We start from the raw sequence: 18957 nt of genomic DNA, 5'->3' as shown, positions 1-18957 counted from the left end.
ACAGTGCGCAGCAGTGCCGTGCGTGGTATTGCAGTGTGGTACCGGCGTTGTGTGAGTGTGAAGGGACTGGGGAAGAGCGGCGGTACGACGCAGGGTAACAGTGGCCACTTCAGCAGCTGCCCAAACCCGCAGGCCGGCAGCTCGACCAGCGGCTTTTATGGTGCCTTCGTCTGACACTCTGCAATACCATTTACGGAGGGAAAGAGCTGACTGCCTTTAGCTGAACAATACTATTAATAACGAAATAAGAATCCAATCGGAAAACTTCGAAAATGGACTATGATTTCAAGATGAAGCTAACAACAGAGCGTGAGCGAGTAGAGGACCTGTTTGAATATGAGGGTTGCAAAGTTGGAAGAGGCACTTACGGTCACGTATACAAAGCCAAGAGGAAAGACGGGTAGGTACAGGGCCCAACACAGATCGGAGAATGTCTAGGCCACGCTACTCGTTGCTCGGTTTTTAACTGGCGAAGGAGCTGCCTTTTTTCCCCCTTAATAACTTTATCAGATGTAATCCTGAATTGAAGTCAGCGTTGGTTTGATACAGCTGGTCGAGTCTTCGTAGGTATATAAACGACTACTTCATTGAGTATAACAATTTCTGTATCGAAAGAATTGTACGTAGGAAAATTTCCCATGTTTTGAAGTGTCAGTTAAACGGTCAAAAATTAGGGGATTAAATTTGTTCTCTCCACTTGTGCTTATAAATTATCTCAACGAATGTGAAATTAATTGAAATACATTCATTCAATTAGTGTACAAAACTAAATAGGCTTTTATCATTTGGGATTTCTATTTAGCTGACGACGTTTGAAGTTTAATGCATCAAATATGTTATACCCATTTCATTAGATTAATGTTTTGAATACGTTTCCTAACCAGTCAGAGATATTTCAGATGTTTCAGACGTATAATAATTATTAGTAATTTTTAAAATTATAGGCTTTCAAATATATTTTGGACAAATCTGTTTCCAGTGTGAAGAAAACTAATCGAGAAAAGAGGGACGAAAAGCCTATTTTCATCAGAATTCGTCATTAATTGTTTTGGCTTTAAGTATATTCAACAAATTTTGAAGTTTTCTGTGGGATGTGATTTACAATGATTATTTTCAATTAACCATTACTTGTTCAACACTTTTACATCAGCTTTTCCCCCCTATCCTATGACCAACTTACATTTTGTAGAATATTGGTATTGATAATGACTGCCTTTTAATTGTTTGCCTGTGTCATTAGGAAATGTTGACTACTGGCATAAATTTAAAGAGGATCACTGGGGGTGGGGGAGAAAGATAAAAAAAATTGTTGAAGCAATATTCCTTTTGCCATTGTCATTGTATTCAAATTGTCAAATGATGATGCTGACCTGGGGATATTGTTCCTTGTGCACCATTTTTATTCACAATTTCAACATTAATATAAAATAACACCTGGTAGTATCTTAATAATCCATTAATGTCCTTGGAGAGAAAATTGTATCTATATAAACCTGTGTAGCTTGTTTTAACTGAGATAATTTAATCTATGAAAATAAAGAGAAACACCTTGCTAAAAGAGTCACGTGATAATCCATGACTATTATTATTATTGGGGGACCCTAACTGATTAAAAAAAATTGAGTTGAAAGTAAATTGGTGAATTTCCTTACTGTAATGCAGTTTTTTTATATAGTGTTACTGACTGATAACCATTGTTCAGGGTGGGACAGTAGTATAGCAGTTAGTGCAACGCTTTACAGAGCTACTGTAAGATCGGGGTTCAATTCCCGCTGCTGTCTGTAAGGAATTTCTTCGCTTTGCCCGTGACTGCATGGCTTTCCTTCGAATGCTCTGGTTTCCTCCCACATTCCAAAGATGTATGGTTAGTGAGTTGCGGTCATGCCATGTTGGCGCTGAAAGCATAGCAACACTTTCAGTTTGCGCAGTACAATCCTCATTGATTTGATTCGACACAATGACGCATTTCACTGTAGGTGTCTACATACATGTGATAAATAAAGCTAATCTAACCTTTAAAAATGTTTTTTTTTAATGCCAAGCTCAACAGCTGGTTGCAGTTGATTTTGCTTGAGGTGATGTTGGTATTACTATCTCTGAATCAGGTTTAATATCACTGGCATATGTTGTGAAATTTGTTTGTGGCTCCAGTACATTGCAATGCATAATAACAAACTATAAATTATATCAAGATGTATATGTATAAACTTAAGTAGTGTAAAAAGTGAACAAAAACTATTGAGTTAGTGTACATGTGTTTATTGTCCATTAAGAAATCTGGTAGTGGAGAGGAAGAAGCTGTTCCTGGGACATTGAATGTGTGTCTTCAGGCTTCTGTAGCTCCTCCAAATTAACTTCATTCATAGGTTGAAAAAAGTTGCCTGTTTTGGCTTTTAGCTGCATTCCACCCTTGGGCACAGTAGAGGTGGCAATGGAGATTGGAATTTTAAGTTCAAGTGTGAAACTGAAGATACTTATTTAAAGAAGATCAGGATGTTCTTGGAGTATTCTACGCAATATTCATCATTACCAAAGCATGTCAAATGTTTATTGATTTGATTGTCTGTTCTAAGTCTTCACATTTATTTATCTACAAAGTAACAATGTCTGGACAAAACCATTGAAAAAGATGTTGGATCTGGACATGACACATATGGCAAAAATGGATGTTCATTTTATGATGGAATTTGTGGTCAGCCATATGGTTTCACTGGCTATTAAACCAATTCATTAATATTTATCTTATTTATTGTTTTCTTAAAGGTTTGTGGTTCTCCAAATAAGTATCCTGATAGTAGTAGTCCCTCTGTCTCTCCCTCCCCCCCCACGTGATGTTTGAATGGTGCACGTTTTCTATTTGTTTTAATTTCTTCCCATAATAATGATACGGCTGCTATCTGATTAAAGGTATTTTGTGAAGTTTCAGCCCTTTGGTTTTATATTTTAGTCATCTAAAGCACCTTTCTCTTGAAGTGTGGTAATTCCATTTAAACTTTGATCTGAAGTTAGTTCCAGCTGGTAGATGCTATTTGGCCTTCCTGAGGGTTTTTTTTTAGGAGTAATTGAAGGACAGGCTCTGAGTGCATCTGATGCATCATAAGACTAGTTATGACTCGCCAATTTTTCAAAATGTGTTGATATTTTTGTCAAATGTGATTCTCAGCAAGATTTTTGAAGTGATGACATACACCAGTCAGAACAGACGTTTGCAGTTAATTGCACCAATTTTTGTATGGGTCTATTTGCAGCAAGATTGAGCGAGCAGAAAAATTGATGAGCTGTAGATATAGGCCATATCATTCTCAATGCAACCTGCTGTCTGTGCTCAGACTCTGCACAAACAGCAGGTTGCATTGAAAATGAAATGTCCTATATCTGCAGCTCATCAAACTTTTGTGGGAGGTGTCCCCAGTGACCTTAGCTCCATATCATGGCTGTCTCAGCAATGGATTAGGTCACACAATTCTGTCCTGAGGCCCTTAGCCAAGAGTAGCCCTTTTGGCCAACTGATTGAATGCTTTATACATGGTAGAAACAAAGCCATTTTACTAAATCATCATTCACGTCATTATGTGACGTACCATGTGACGTGTGCAGTCATGGTCCCATTACTGTGATTATTTTTGGCAAACTTTTCTACAAAAATGGTTTTGTATTGCCTCCTTCTGGGCAGTGTCTTTACAAACTGGGTGACCCTAGCCATTATCAATTCTTCACAGAGATTGTCATCCTGGTGTCAGTGGTTGCATCACCACGACTTGTGATATACACCAGCTGCTCATACGACCATGCACCACCTGCTCCTGTAGCTGTACGTGACCTGATTGGGGGATAAGCAGGTGGTACACCTTGCCCAAGGCTGAGGAAGTATTTACGAAATACTTCTGTTGAAACATAATTGAAAATATAAACTCCCCAAGTTTTAAAAGTTAAAGATACATCCTGTGTTAAAATGACCAGGGCTGTGCTTGATCCACCAGATGTGGCCAGAGGTAAACTAAAGGTCCAAATACAAATTGTAACTGATACTGATAGATCAGTAAGTTCTGGATTGCTCCATACTCAGTTGTGAGTAAGGATGGAACAAGAGAAATGTCTGCACAGCATGTAACTGTTGTGTGCTGCAGTAGGCAGATGTAAAAGCCTGGAATGCACTGGTGCACATACACACTAAAGAGAGCTTGTTGCTCATTTCAGAAGTTCCATCTAGCCATCTGTGCAAGACCAGCCTATTAAACAAGTGAAATGACCTTAAGTTCTGGTAACTGAAACGAATTGTGCAGTATTTTGTGGTTTCAGTTGCAATGTCTTGGTCAATACAAAAAGTGTTGAGTGCTTGAGTCTACAGTACTGTGTAAAAGTCTTAGGCACATGTATAGCTAGGGTGCCTTAGACCTTTGCACAGTACTGTCTTTGTCAATGTGAAGCAGAGAGCAAGTTTGTAATTCTGGCAGGAGCAAAGGATGTTGGGAATGGCAACAGTGGTAGTGCAGGAGTGGTGTGGGACAGGTGACAGTGAAGGAGTGCCGGGGGGGGGGGGGGGTGGAGAGGAGTTGGTTGATGTGGGTGTAGACCCACCTGCCCTGAGACACCAGGCAAGGTCACTTGATTTGAAACAATTGGCTTATTGATCATAATAGAATGTCTCTCTGGTGCTTCCCATGCACTCCCCGCTCTCTTTCCCTTTTCCCAACCATGATCCCCCTCTCTGCACTCTCTTCTCACTCTGTCCACAATAGAGACCCGTATCAGAATCAGGATTATTATCACTCACACTTGTCACAAATTTTGTTTTTTTTTGTGTGGCGACAGTACAGAGCAATAATAAAATTACTACAGTACTGTGCCAAAGTCCCAGACACCCCAGCTACTTACTTACGTGTGCCCAAGAATAGCACAGTATTGTATATTTTCCTCCAGTCAGTTTGAAAGCCTGAAATACTTGCTGCATTTGCCATTTCAAGAGTTAAGAAAAGAATATCAGTTTCTGCCATTGTTGATTACCAAGCTTGGGTCTGTGAAGGAACTGTTGTCTATAAAGTGTTCATATATCAAGTGATTTGTGGTTCTCACAAGAATATAATGCATAAGTCTACTGATACATTTTGCTGTGATTAAATGTGTCCTGATACTAAATGATTGTCACAACTTGTTAGACCCTACGTTTGTACAACATAGTTTTATTTCCTTGCAACATATGGCCCATTTACTTTATAGTGCATTTCTAATTCCCCGTAACCACTTCCCTCGGTCTATCGCTTTCCCTCGCTCTCAATCGCCCGACCCTTCCTCTCTCCTGTCCGTTCCGCCCTCTCTCTCACCTCCCCCCACTTGCACCTATGCACTCCCCCTCCACCCCTCTCGCTCTCCCTCATCATTTCCTCCACCTGTTCTCTCTCTCATCCCCCCCCTCCCTCTCTCCTACCCATCCCTCCCCTCCCTCCCCTCTCCCCTACCCGCCCCTCCCTACACGTCCCTCCCCCCGCCCCTCTCTCGCTCTCCCACATCATTTCCTCCCCCTCCCTCCCCATCCCCTCCCTCCTTCCTCTCACTCCCTCTCCCTCCTTCCTCTCACTCCCTCTCCCTCCTTCCTCTCACTCCCTCTCTCCTACCCATCCCTCCCCCCCTCACCTGTCCCTCCTTCTTCTCCCTCTCCCCTACCCGTCCCTCCCTCTCCCCGTCCCTCCCTCTCCCCGTCCCTCCCTCTCCCCGTCCCTCCCTCTCCCCGTCCCTCCCTCTCCCCGTCCCTCCCTCTCCCCGTCCCTCCCTCTCCCCGTCCCTCCCTCTCCCCGTCCCTCCCTCTCCCCGTCCCTCCCTCTCCCCGTCCCTCCCTCTCCCCGTCCCTCCCTCTCCCCGTCCCTCCCTCTCCCCGTCCCTCCCTCTCCCCATCCCTCCCTCTCCCCTACCTGTTCCTCCCTCTCCTCCCTCTCCCCTACACGTCCCTCCCCCTCCCTTCCGCTGCCCCCTCTCCACCCGCCCCCACCCCTCTCTCACCCAGCTCATCCCATCTCCCCTCCCCCAGTCTCTTGCCCCCCCACCCTGCTCTCCCTTGCCCTCCAGCGCTCTCGCCCTCTGAAGCCCCTCATCATTCTCTCATTCTCTCTCTCTCTCTCTCTCTCTCTCTCTCTCTGTCTGAAGCCTCTCCTCATCCCCCCCCCCCCCCAACATGCCTGCACACTCATTCTCCCTCACACACCTGCCCCCTCTCACTATTTATCTTGCTGAAAGTTAGGAGCAGTTTACAATTGCCAATTAACTTGCCATTTCTTGGATAGAGGAGGCCAGAGCAGATGGAGAAAATATGCAAGCTCCACACAGATGGCATCTGAAGTTGGGATCATACCAAGATCATTACAACTGTAACAGCAGCTTTAACTGCTGTAACCACTGTACTTCCCCTATAAGAGTAAAAATTTTGCACAATGTTTTCCTGTATGAAGAATATGTGCCAAAGGACAAATACTTCCAGTCAAACGTTGACTGAGATCCACATCATTGGCACATGACAAGCTGCCACTGCAGTCTTCAAGTGAAAATATTTCTGAAGTGCTGTGTCATAGGCATTTCCTAAGCCCTGAACAGCATGGTTGTCTGGAGGGGGTGGGGAAAGTGAAGCATTCCACATATCATTCTTGATATACCAAGTACCATATTGTACGGTATATGTTCTGATGTGCTCGATTTTCTCGCACTCGATGGTAAGAACTGATGTGTTCAGGAGAGATTATTGCAAAAACCCCAATGAGATCCTGCATTGCATTTTGCAGATGATACATAGTGTAGCACTTGGTGGAAAAGATGAATGTTTATGATGGTAGACAGGGTGTGAATCAAGTCAGTTGTTTGTAACTGTGGTGTCAAGCTTCTTAATGGTTGTTGGACCAGCAGATGATGTGCTTGTTGCAGTTGGTAAAATTCCATCTTTCCCTGAACATGCAGGTACAATTCCATACTGCCATCATAGAGAGCATCCTTATATCAGCCATTACAGTCTGGTTTGCTGCAGTGTACTCTCACAATGTATGAAAATTACAGCAAACTGTCAGGTCAGCTGAAAAGATCAGTGGCCCTGTCTGCCTTCACTTGTATGTGCTCAGGACAAAGAAGTAAGTACGAAGATCATTGTGGACACTATTCACCTCGCAAACTGCCGTTTCCAAAAGCTCAAGCATCACAGCACTATTAAAACATAAACCATGCCATCTTAATATGCATTTTTGCACATTTTATTCTATATTTATATTTTAACCTCTAACTTTATATAATAATTTTTTATAATTGTTGAATGTTGTATTTTTTTGCACTTCATGCCCTGATCAACACATCACTGCAAATTTATAATACATGTAAATGTGGTGAATAAAGTTGATACCAATCTTTGATTTGTCACTCAAAATATGCCTTCAAGATGGGAAATCAGGAGATCAGTCATTTTCCATGTATCCTCACTTTTAACTGAGTTCTGCACAGCTGTAGCATCTGGATTGGCAAACTAATAGCGTACAATAAGATTGCACACACAAAAAAAATTGCACGCAGCATGCATTATCACCTCCAGATTCTTTAAACCCCACCCATAGTAAAGAAACATAATAGTCATTTTTACTACAGTAAATTATTTTTACAATTTGAGAGCAGTAAGATGTTTTCACAGGAAATGTCTCCTGCTGACTTGGTGTCAGCTAGATTGTTAAAACACGTGATGTCGGATGATAGTGTTTTGAAATCTTTGCAGACCTGATGTACACATCAGTATTTGGATAGTAAACGGTTGGGCCAGTTAGCATTGGCTTTGCTTATATTTTTCTTTTGTTTGTGAGTGAGTTGTTTGTTCAATGATAATAACTAGTAGTTTAGTGCCTCAATTTATTTTTAATTGCTTTTTAAAAGATTAATATATTTTTGAAAAGGTTTTTAAAATGCTTCATTTATTTCAAGCTCAATTTCATTTAAATAAGCAACAGGACAAAATTTTTCCTTAATGTCCATAATTATTGTACTAATTCATCAATCAATGATAATCTCTGTTCAAAGTAATTGTGGCATTCAAGATGATTTTTTAGAGGATTATTGCCAATTTGGGCACACACTCAAAAAAGGTTTGCCACCACTGGCTTAGGTAATTTGTCCCATTAAGTTTCTGGTCAGCGGTGGGGATTAATGGTGGGAAATTCAATAATGATTAGCAGAGATTTTTTGGTGAACTTTTGTTGAAGATGATCATTGTTTGGCACGCATATGTTGGGAATTAACACCATATGCCTGGTTGCTGTCCAGTTGATGTTGCATGATGGGACATGGATAAAGTTATTGGAGGCATTGTGAATGGAACCAAATGAAATGTAATCAGCAGGCGCCATCTTCAATTTTAATTTCATGGAGAAATTATTACAATCAAAACAGTCAAAGATAGCTAAGGTTAGAATTTTCCAGCAAAAGCAACTTACAATCCAATTCATAACCTCACAACAACTGCACCATGTCATTTTCCACTTGGTTTTCCAGATTTTCCTCTGTGATTCTTGTTGACTTTTTTGGACCACATCAAAGTTGTATTATGTTAAATCTGCATTTGTTTCAAGGACTGTTATATTAACTTGACTCATTTGTTCTGTCCAAAATTGGATATCTATAGTAATGACAGCTGGCAGAACCCAACTGAGGATTAGCAAAATGGGTAATTAATCAGTGGGTGGTTTGTTCATGCTGATCCCGTCCATTACTTATCTGATGATCTGGAGTAGACATTAGAAATGTCTTTTTCTGTTTAGGATGTACCCAGGCAGTTTCCACATTGTCCAGTAGAGGCCAGTGTTGTAGCTGTAAGGCATCAGTCTGGCAATACGTTTGGCTAGTTTACAACTCAGCATTAGAGCTGGAAGTTGACTGGGTCCATTTGTTTTTGATGCATTTGGTGCATCTGTATACACTCAGTGGTCACTTTATTAGGCACACCGGTTAGGTACAACAGCATCTGTTGCTGTGCCCCAAACACTTCAGTGTTCAACATGTGCACAAAAATCTCAGAAGATCAGCAGTATCTGAGATACTCAGACTACCAAGTTTGGCACCAACAATCATTCCACAGTCAAAGCCACTTGGATCACATTTCTTCTCAATTCTGACGTTTGGTCTGAATTGCAGTTGAACCTCTGGACTGTGTCTGCATGCTTTTATGTATTAAGTTGCTGCCACGTGATTGGCTGAATTTGCATTAATGAACAGGTGTACAGCTGGACCTAATAACGAGGTCACTGAGTGTATATTGTGCATGGAATTAAGTTGATGATTTAATCCTGTGGTAGTAAATAGTGTAGGGGCTACAATGAATCATAAATCCAGCATTTATATAAAAAGATGAACAAAGATTCTTCAGCTTGTTTTTTCATCTTCTTGGTCACCATCACTAAAGGATTTGATTGTAAAACAGAAGAATTAGCAGTAGGAGGAGGCCATCATGCCTTTACAAACTGCTCTGCCATTCATCAAGATTTCAGCATTTTCATCATTCACTTGATTTCCATATAATCAAATATTCATCAACTTGTTTTAAACAAACTCTACCTCTGATTTCATGCCACCCACCTGTGAAAGTTTTCCCCTACATCCACTTTGAGCTATCTAAGAATTTTAAATGATTCAGTGAAATCTGTCATTCTTCTAACTGCTAAAGAATACAAGCCTAATCTACGTGACCTCTGCCTGTAAAGCAAACCTATTTCAGGAATCAGTATTGATAATTCTTCACTGTGCTTCCTTGAGGACTTTTTTTTTGAATAAGGAAACCAAAGCAGTACCTATGAGTTTTGGCATGTCCTTTTGTGATAAAGGCCAAAGTATGACTTTTGCCCTGCTAATTGCTTGCTGCCTGTACTTGCAATCTTCTATTGGCTAGTGTGCAAGGATACCCAGGTCCCTTAAAGATCAATATTTCCCAGTCTTCTGCCATTTAAAACAAATTCTGATTTTCTCTTTTGTGCACCCAAGAGGATGATCACTTTATTCCATTTTATATCTGTATGTCGTGTTTTTTTTAAAAAAAATTTATTAGTTTTTCAAAACATTTTACAAATTAAAAACCCCAAATCCCAATGAGGAACATTAAAACAGTGCAAAATTAAGCATACAATAACAATATGCTACAAAGGAAGAGAATTTAACAAAAAAAGGCACCTAAATTAAAGACAAGTAAGCTTAGTGTCCTCCCCAAGCCCCACAACACAAGAAAAAACAACAACAACTCCAGACCAACCGCAACCCAATATAGAGAGTATAAGTCAGGACAGCCAAACTCCCAGACTGTGAGTACACTCAGCAACAGAGGATAATAATGCCTTCTACCAGAAAAAAAAAGGAGCTGAAAGCAAGGGACCGAAAAGAAAAAAAAACCCTAGTCAAGAGGAAGGTTATGAAAGTACTCGATAAAAGGTCCCCAGACCTTATGGAACTTTAGATCCGAATTGAGAACTGAATAATGAATTTTTTCAAGGTCTAAACAGGCCATAATGTCGTTAAGCCATTGAGCATGAGTGGGCGGGGCAACATCTCTCCATCTGAGGAGGATCAAGCGTCTAGCCAGGAGAGAGGCAAAGGATAATATTCGGCATTTGGTCGGACCCAGACATAAATCTGTCTCGGCCCAAAAACCGAACAGAGCAATTAAGGGGTTTGGTTCTAGGTGCTGATTTAGAATACACGATAATGTAGTGAAGACATCTTTACAGAATTTCTCCAAGCTAGGACAGAACCAGTACATATGGATGAGAGAGGCCACGCCCCTCTTGCATTTATCACAGAGTGGACTAACGCTAGGGTAGAATCGAGATAGTTTAGATTTAGACATATGGGCTCTATGAACAATCTTAAACTGTAAAAGGCAGTGGTGAGCACAAAGAGAGGTTGAGTTAACCAATTTGAGAACTGAATCCCAGCTCTCCTCAGATAAGGAGATATTTGAGTCCTGCTCCCAGGCCATTTTGATTTTATCCATGGGGGCACGTCGTAAGGCTGCTAGTTTATCTCGGATGATTGATATTAAGCCTTTACCTAGTGGATTCATGGAAAGAAATAGGTCCATAGCATTTTTCGCAGGCATTTCAGGAAAGTTAGGAATAAAGAGCAATAAAGTGTCGGATTTGGAGATATCTGAAAAAATGAGCATTGGGCAGATTAAACTTAACAGAGAGCTGCTGAAAAGAAGCGAAGCGATTATCAATGAAAAGACCTTCCTATACCAAACCTGGAATGCTGAATCGTATGTAGTAGGTAAAAAAAGGTGACTATGAGCAATAGGGCTGGAAACGGAAAACCCCTGGAAGCCATAGCATTTCCTGATCTGAGCCCATATACGCAAAGTGTGTCTAACAAGAGGATTAGCTATTGATCTGGGCAGACTACTAGGGAGTGCAGAGCCAAGAAGTGCAGAGATAGATAATTCTTTAGTGGAGCTCAGCTCCATCGCCACCCAGTTAGGGCACTTGGGCTGGCCATGGAAGAAAGACCAGAAGGTAGCACAACGTATATTAGCTGCCCAATAATATAAATGAAAGTTAGGTAAAGCCATGCCACCCTCTTTTTTAGATTTTTGGAGATGGATTTTATTAATTCTAGAGCGCTTATTCTGCCACAGATATGACAAAATAATAGAGTCTAAGGAATCAAAAAAAGATTTAGGATAAAAATTGGGATAGATTGAAATAGGTATAAAAATTTGGGGAGAACATACATTTTAACAGCATTAATACGACCTACCAAAGACATAGAGGTGACCATTGTACCAGACTCTGTTTTATAGCATATGAAAGATTGGCAAAGTTTTCACGAAAGAGATCTTTAAACTTCCTTGTGACTGTATTTCCAAGATAAGTAAATTGATTATGGACTACTTTAAAAGGGAGATCACGAAATGTTAGTTCTTGTGCTTCTTTATTAATTGGGAGAAGTTCAGTCTTATGTAAATTAAGTTTATAGCCAGAGATCTGGCTAAACTGGTCAAGAAGTGAAAACATTAGAGGTAAGGATGCAGATGGATTTGAGAGAAAGAGTAATAAGTCATCAGCATAGAGAGAAACTTTATGCTCAACACCCCCTCTCCAAATCCCAGTCAATTCAGGGCAGTTTAGAAATGCTATCGCCATAGGTTCCATAGCCAAATCAAAGAGAAAGGGACTTAAGGGGCATCCCTGGTGGGTGCCACGTTTGAGATTAAATACATGGGATTTCTGAAAATTGGTTATAACAGAGGCAGTAGGACACAGGTACTGCAATTGAATCCAAGAGATGAAACTTTGGCCATGGTCAAATTTTTCTAAAACTGCAAAAAGGTAGTTCCACTCTATACGATCAAATGCTTTCTCCGCATCGAGGGAAATAACACATTTAGGAATCCCAGTTGGAGGTGAGTATAAGATATTAAATAAACGCCCAATGTTTAAAAAAAAGGAGACAGTTTTTAATAAAGCCTGTTTGGTCATCAGAGATAATGAAGGGAATGACGGTTTCTAATCTATGAGCCAAAACTTTAGCTAAGATCTTTACATCAACATTGAGCAGAGAGATCGGCCTATACGAGGAACACTCTGTTGGGTCTTTGCCCTTTTTTAAAAGAAGAATAATAGATGCCTCACTGAAAGAGGGTGGCAATTTGCCGTAAATAAACGAGTCAGATGATACTGAAAGTAACTGAGGAGAAAGAAGAGAAGAGAATGATTTATAAAATTCTACAGGGAACCCATCAGGTCCAGGAGATTTCCCTGAGGACAGTGCAGAAATTGCAGTAGATATTTCTTCTAATGACATAGGCACATTGAATTTGGCTTTGAAATCAGATGAAAGTGAGGGGATATTCAGATTCTGTAAAAATTGATCAACAGAGATATTGTCATTCAGAGATTCAGAGGAATAAAGCCGAGAATAAAAATTTTTAAATGTGTCATTAATTTCTAAATGATCTGATGTAAAGTCTCAGTTCTCCTTCCGGATCTTTGTAATATGTTGTTTGGCTTTGGAACACCTCAGCTGATTGGCTAGGAATTTACCAGACTTATCCCCATGAATGTAAAAGTGACTCTTGCTTTCGAGAAGTTGGTGTTCGACAGGTTGAGTGGACAGAAGGTTAAATTTAGTTTGGAGTTCAACACGCTTCTTGTATAATTCAGGGTTCTTAGTTTGGGCATATATTTGATCCAATTCTTTAATCTGGTTAATGAGGTCTAATCGATCTGCACGGGATCTTCTGTTGAGATTTGCTGTGTAAGAGATTATTTGCCCCCTCAGATATGCTTTCATGGCATCCCAGACAATCTGGGATGGCACTTCAGGTGATGTATTAGTGTTAAAATAAAAGGTTATCTGATCCTTAATAAATTTTGAAAAATCACCATCCGATAGTAAAGTTGAATCAAACCGCCAGTGTTTATTCCTCTGAGGGAGACCAGTCAAATTCAGAGAGAGAGTAATTGGGGCATGGTCAGAGATCAGTATACTTTGATAGTCACAAGAGTGGGCAAATGGAATAAGTTGGTTATCAAGTAAGAAATAATCAATTCTAGTGAAGGTATGGTGAACATGTGAGAAAAAAGAATAATCTCTCTCCGTAGGATGGAGGAAATGCCATATATCAGAGATACCATAATTAGAGAGAAACGATTGGATAGTTAAGGCAGATTTAGTAGGTGGTCTAGTAACAGAGGACGATCGATCCAAATTAGGATCTAACCAACAATTAGAGTCACCAGTATAAGAGAGTATGAGTTTAAGTCTGGTAGTGAGGAAAAAAAACATTCAAAAAAATTAACATCATCAAAATTGGGGGCATATAGGTTTGCTAGTGCATCTTTAGTGTTATATAGTTTGACAGAAACAATAATAAAACGGCCATTTATATCAGATATTTTATTATGGAGTTCAAAAGGAATATTTGAGTTTATAAGAATGGAGACTCCCCTAGCTTTAGCGGTAAAGGATGAATGAAAATGCTGACCCACCCACTTTGACAAAAGCCGGGAGTTAACAGAACAACGAATATGAGTTTCTTGAAGGAAAGCAATGTCAGCTTTGAGTTGTTTGATATGTGAGAATACCTTCCTCCTTTTAACAGGGTGATTCAATCCCTTTACATTCCAGCTCACGAATTTAACTGCACTAGCCATTATCGATTACTAATGCATAAAAGGCAGAAGGCATGTAAAAAGTCAAGCAGTACAATAGCAGTCTGGGAGCAGGGATATAAACATAGATTTGTAAAATCAAAACATATACATGTCCTGAGCAATAAAGAGATATAATATATACAGTGAGTGATGTTGGAACTAGAAAACCCACCCCACCCACACAACCCAAAACTAGACGGCTACCAAAACAAGTAAGCTCTACCAAAAAAATTAACCCAAATACAACTTCCAGATCTATGTCATTAACAGCAGTTCCGTGTAAATACTATAACAAATAGTAACTAGTTTATGCACTAAAAAACATAACTACAGATTAGAACACCTTCTGCAGGAATATAAAACTTAATACAGAGAAAATCGGAAGAGGACCAAAACTAACCTGCCAGCGGAAAAATTATAGAAGAATAAAGTAAGAGAAAGGAAAAAAAAGATAAAAAAAAAGGAGAGGAAGGGGAAAATTATAAATTCAAGACGAGTATTTATCAACCATTTACAGAGAAGAGAGAAAAAAATTCAGAAATTAGAAAAAAGGGGGTGAAGAAAAGAAAAAAGTATAATAAAATAAACAAATATAAAAAGAAGGAAAAATAGATCGGCAATTAAACTGTGAACCAACAAACAGGAAGGCCTTCACTGAAGACTTCAATCCTCCAAAACAAGTTAAAGTCAGTTGTAGAACTCTGTAGATAAAGTTGTACAACAATAAAAAATAGATTGCACACACACCAAATCCAGGGAGAGATTGTCAAAAGCCCTTAGAGTTTCGATGAATAATGTCTGAATGATTCAAGTAAAGTCTGAGTCCAGAAAAAGTAATTTTACTAGGAGAAGTACTTATCCACCATTTTAGGAGGTCTGATCGGGTTCCGAAGATGGCTGGATAGCCGGAAGACTTGCCACAAATGCTTCAGCTTCCTTGGCTGACTTAAACCATTTGTATTTCCCAGTGTTAAGCTTGATTTGTAGATCAGCAGGGGAACGAAGAGAGGGTTTAAAACCACAATCAAAAAGCACTTTCATTGCGCCTTTAAACTCAGCGCGCATCTTTAAGGTCTGGGGTGCAAAATCTTCCACAAAGCGAATGGTTGTATCCTGGAAAATAAAAGAACCTCTGCGACGTGCCTCTACGATCAGATGGTGTTTTACCTGGTATTGATGGAAGCACAAGATTACTGGTTGCGGGTGGTTGCCCAGAATTCCGGCGGGAACATGGACCCGGTGTGCCCGTTCGAGCTCAGGCGGGTTCGGAAGCAAATCTTTCCTGAATATCTCACAGAGAAACTCGGCGAAAAACTTCACTGTTGATCCCTGTTTGGTGGCCTCTGGCAATCCAAGAATTCTAAGATTGCAACGTATGCTGCGATTTTCGAGATCCACCATTTTGAAAAGGAGTTTGTTACACTTTTCCTCCAAGCTGGAACAGAGAGTCTCCAAGTATTGAACACGACTTTCTAAATCTTCAGAAGTCGAATCGATGCGAGATAAGTGTTGGGCATGCTTGCCCACCTTGTCGTTGATCTGATCAAGCTTGCCCTCCAACTGTTTGAAAGCGGTTTTAAATTCCTTTAAAATTTCGTCTCGGAGATGACCGAGCACAGCCAGGGTCTCATCTGAGAGAGCCGTAGCTTCCTTTCTCCCGGATTTAGAGCTCTTGCTAGACATTGTAAGTTAGATGTGTTCACAGGCAAGTAAGAGGTACTGAAAAAGTTCCCAACTAATGTTTAAAAAATGGAGACATTTAGTGCAAAGATAGCGACAGTAACGGAACAAAAGTTCGGAGCAGCTAAGCAATCGCCATCTTACCGGAAGTCCTGTATGTCGTGTTTTAAACTATTTACTTGTTTTTCCACATGTCCTTCATGCCTCTTTTAAATGGGTCTCCCTACCCGCAATCCCGTTTTTAGTGTTATCACAAACCTTGGAACTATGACACTTTGTACCTCTGGCCATTTCAATCATTAAGTGTTGCAAGCCACAGCTTTCCCATCTGAGAAAAATCTATTCCCTTTCTTTGCTTCCTGTCTGTTAATCAGTTCTCAGTTCATTCCAATATTTCCATTTTGACTGAGTTTTTTTTACCAATATCTGTTAAATGCACCAAGAATTCACACATCCATTATAAACAAAAACAAAATAAAACAACGGTAGATGCTGGCAATCTGAAGAAAACAGAAAATGCTCAATAAATTGAAACACTAAATACAAAGATTGTTGTCAAGCAGCTTCTGTTGAAGAGTCAATAACATTAATGGTTTGTGTTGAAAGAGAGAAAACAAGATGCTGAGGAAAGAAAAGATGATATGAGAAGTAGGAGTACAGACACTTCACCTTCTCTGTTTCCATGGCATTGATGAAGTTTTTTTGAGGTTAGGAGGAAACAGAGAACATGAAAGCCTTAAGAAATGTCTGGCAGCTTAGGTGTTTGATCCATTGTTACAGGGGCAAAACTGATCCAGTGTTGCAGATGACCTTGCAGGAGAACTGAACAGTTCCGATAGAAGCAGCGAAAGTGGGTGAATTGAAGTCATTTCATTTGATATCCGGTCTACATGCCCATAACTGTGCTCAGGTAAAAGATGTGATGCAGCTTCTTTGGGTTAAGTTGAACTTCAGTATAATAATGCAAGCGATCACTCACAGGACATAGTATAAGAGAGGATTAAAATGGTTGGTAACTGGAAACTTAATGTTGCCTGCAGGCTGAATATAATCTACAAACAAAGCACCCAGTCTAAGTTTGGTTTCATCAAATGCCACTCTGTAAGCATGGAATGTAGTACATTAATTTGACCAGGAGTCGTAGAGTAAACAGTCCCTTTGGATCACAAAGAGGGAAGAGGAGTACATCTCTGCTGGTGGAATCTTGTTGATGTCGGAAATGGCTAAGAGTGATTTGTTGAATGTAGAAGTGGGTGAAATAGCAAATGAGGATGAAAGTACTATCCTTCCTCTTTTTCAGGAGAAGTGGTAAGGGGGAGGACATGGAAAAGTAGGTAATTATTTCTATGATGTTACAGTAAAGAGAATTACATTCCAAATATTGAGAGAATTACTCTTTCAAAAAGTGAAATTATTCAAGTATGAGCTAAATAATATTTGAACTTTGAGAATTTTATTTGAAGTACAACTAGCATGATTAGAACAGTTGTACAGCATTTTATAATGCATGGATCATCTGACAAAATGGCAACAACTGAGGGAGTGCTTCAGTAGTTGTAGCTATAGTAGTAGTGATTAGGAAATGTTCTGTTCTGCAGCGGATACTCAAAATACAAAGGAAAGTGAGAATCTAAGCTAAGACCGTAAGATATAGGTGCAGAATTAGGCCATTCAGCCCATTGAGTTGACTCTTCCATTCCATCATTGCTGATCCTGAATCCCACCATATCCTTTAATGCCCTGACTGATCAGGAAACAACTTCTGCCTTAAATTACCCATGGACGGCTTCCCCCACAGTCTGTGGTAGAGTATTCCATGGATTCATTACTCTGGCCAAAAAAGTTTCTCCTTGCCTCTGTTGTAAAAAGGTTTCCCCTCAATTTTGGGGCTGTGCCCTCCAGTTCGGGATACCCCCACCAGAAGAAACATCCTCTCCACATTCACTCTATCTAGTCCATTCAATATTTGGTGGGTTTCAATGAGATCTTCTCCCACCCCCCAATTTTTCAACTTCCAGTGAGTACAGGCCCAGAGCTGTTGAACCCCATTTATTCCTGGAATCATCCTTGTGAAACTCCTGTGGACCCTCTCCAATGATAACAGATCCGTTCTGAGATATGGGGCTCAAAACCCCTCATACAAACTCTTCTCCCTCCTGCCATCTGGGAAAAAGCACCAAAGCATTCAGGCTGTCACGACCAGACTCTTCCCCCAAGCTATCAGACTCCTCAATACCCACAGTCTGGACTGACACTGACTTACTGCCCTCCACTGTATCTATTGTCTAATTTATGCCTGCACTGTTTTGTGCACTTTATGCAGACCTGGGTGGATCTGTAGTCTAGTGTAGTTTTTTTCTGTGTTGTTTTCACGCAGTTCAGTGTAGTTTTTGTACTGTTTCATGTAGCACCATGGTCCTGAAAAATGTCTCGTTTTTACTGTGTACTGTACCAGCAGTTATGGTCGAAATGACAATAAAAAGTGACTTGACGTGACTTGAAAACTGTTGACAATACTCCAAGACTAGTGTTTTATAAAGACTCAGCATTATTTTCTTTTTTTAATATTCTGTTCTTGAATTAAGTACCAACATTGCATTTGCCATCTTTACCACAGATTCAACCTGTAAATTAGCCTTCTGGGTGTCTTGTATGAGGTTTCCTAAGTTCTGATGTTTGAACCTTCTCCCCATTTAGGTAATAGTCTGCACTATTATTATTTTAACCAAAATGCAATATTAATTTCCCAACACTATTCCATCTGCCACTTTTTTGCCCATTCTTCCAAATTTGGCTAAGTCCTGCTGGAAACTAGAACCTAGAAAGGAATCTAGAACCTATCTAGTTCTTTATAAAGGTCTAATTTGTATATACCATTAACTTTAGTGTTTTAGTACTGCAGAATTCTCTGCATCTCTACCTCACCAACTTTTCCAAGATGAATATGGCTTCTTTGCACTTTCAGCCAGAATGTTCCATTCACAGTTCATTTGACAGGTATTTAGTTAGTTTACAAGTTTACACATACTTTACTATATATTTGTTTTTATCATAGTAGATCTCTACAAGCAGTTGCAAGAAAAAGTTTGTGAACCCTTTGCAGTTACCTAATTTTCTACATTAATTA

The 18957-nt window shown here is 40.0% G+C and overlaps 1 protein-coding gene across 6 annotated transcripts in view; it reads left to right on the top strand.

The window, feature by feature from the left end:
* The first annotated feature begins 17 nt into the window (after window positions 1–17).
* The window catches only part of cdk8 (cyclin dependent kinase 8), a 122717-nt gene continuing 103777 nt past the window's right edge, over window positions 18–18957 (top strand). For 4 of the 6 annotated variants that reach the window (XM_059964156.1, XM_059964155.1, XM_059964154.1 and 1 more), the window contains exon 1: window positions 18–400. In XM_059964156.1, coding sequence (XP_059820139.1) covers window positions 273–400 — 128 coding nt within the window. In that variant the 5' untranslated portion in view covers window positions 18–272. The remainder of the gene's footprint in view (window positions 401–18957) is intronic. The other 2 variants (XM_059964157.1, XM_059964159.1) reach the window with 2 other exon arrangements.

The sequence above is a fragment of the Hypanus sabinus genome, chromosome 3 (assembly GCF_030144855.1).
Source record: "Hypanus sabinus isolate sHypSab1 chromosome 3, sHypSab1.hap1, whole genome shotgun sequence".
NCBI classification, from domain to species: domain Eukaryota; kingdom Metazoa; phylum Chordata; class Chondrichthyes; order Myliobatiformes; family Dasyatidae; genus Hypanus; species Hypanus sabinus.
This window is presented reverse-complemented; position numbering and strand designations above follow the sequence as displayed.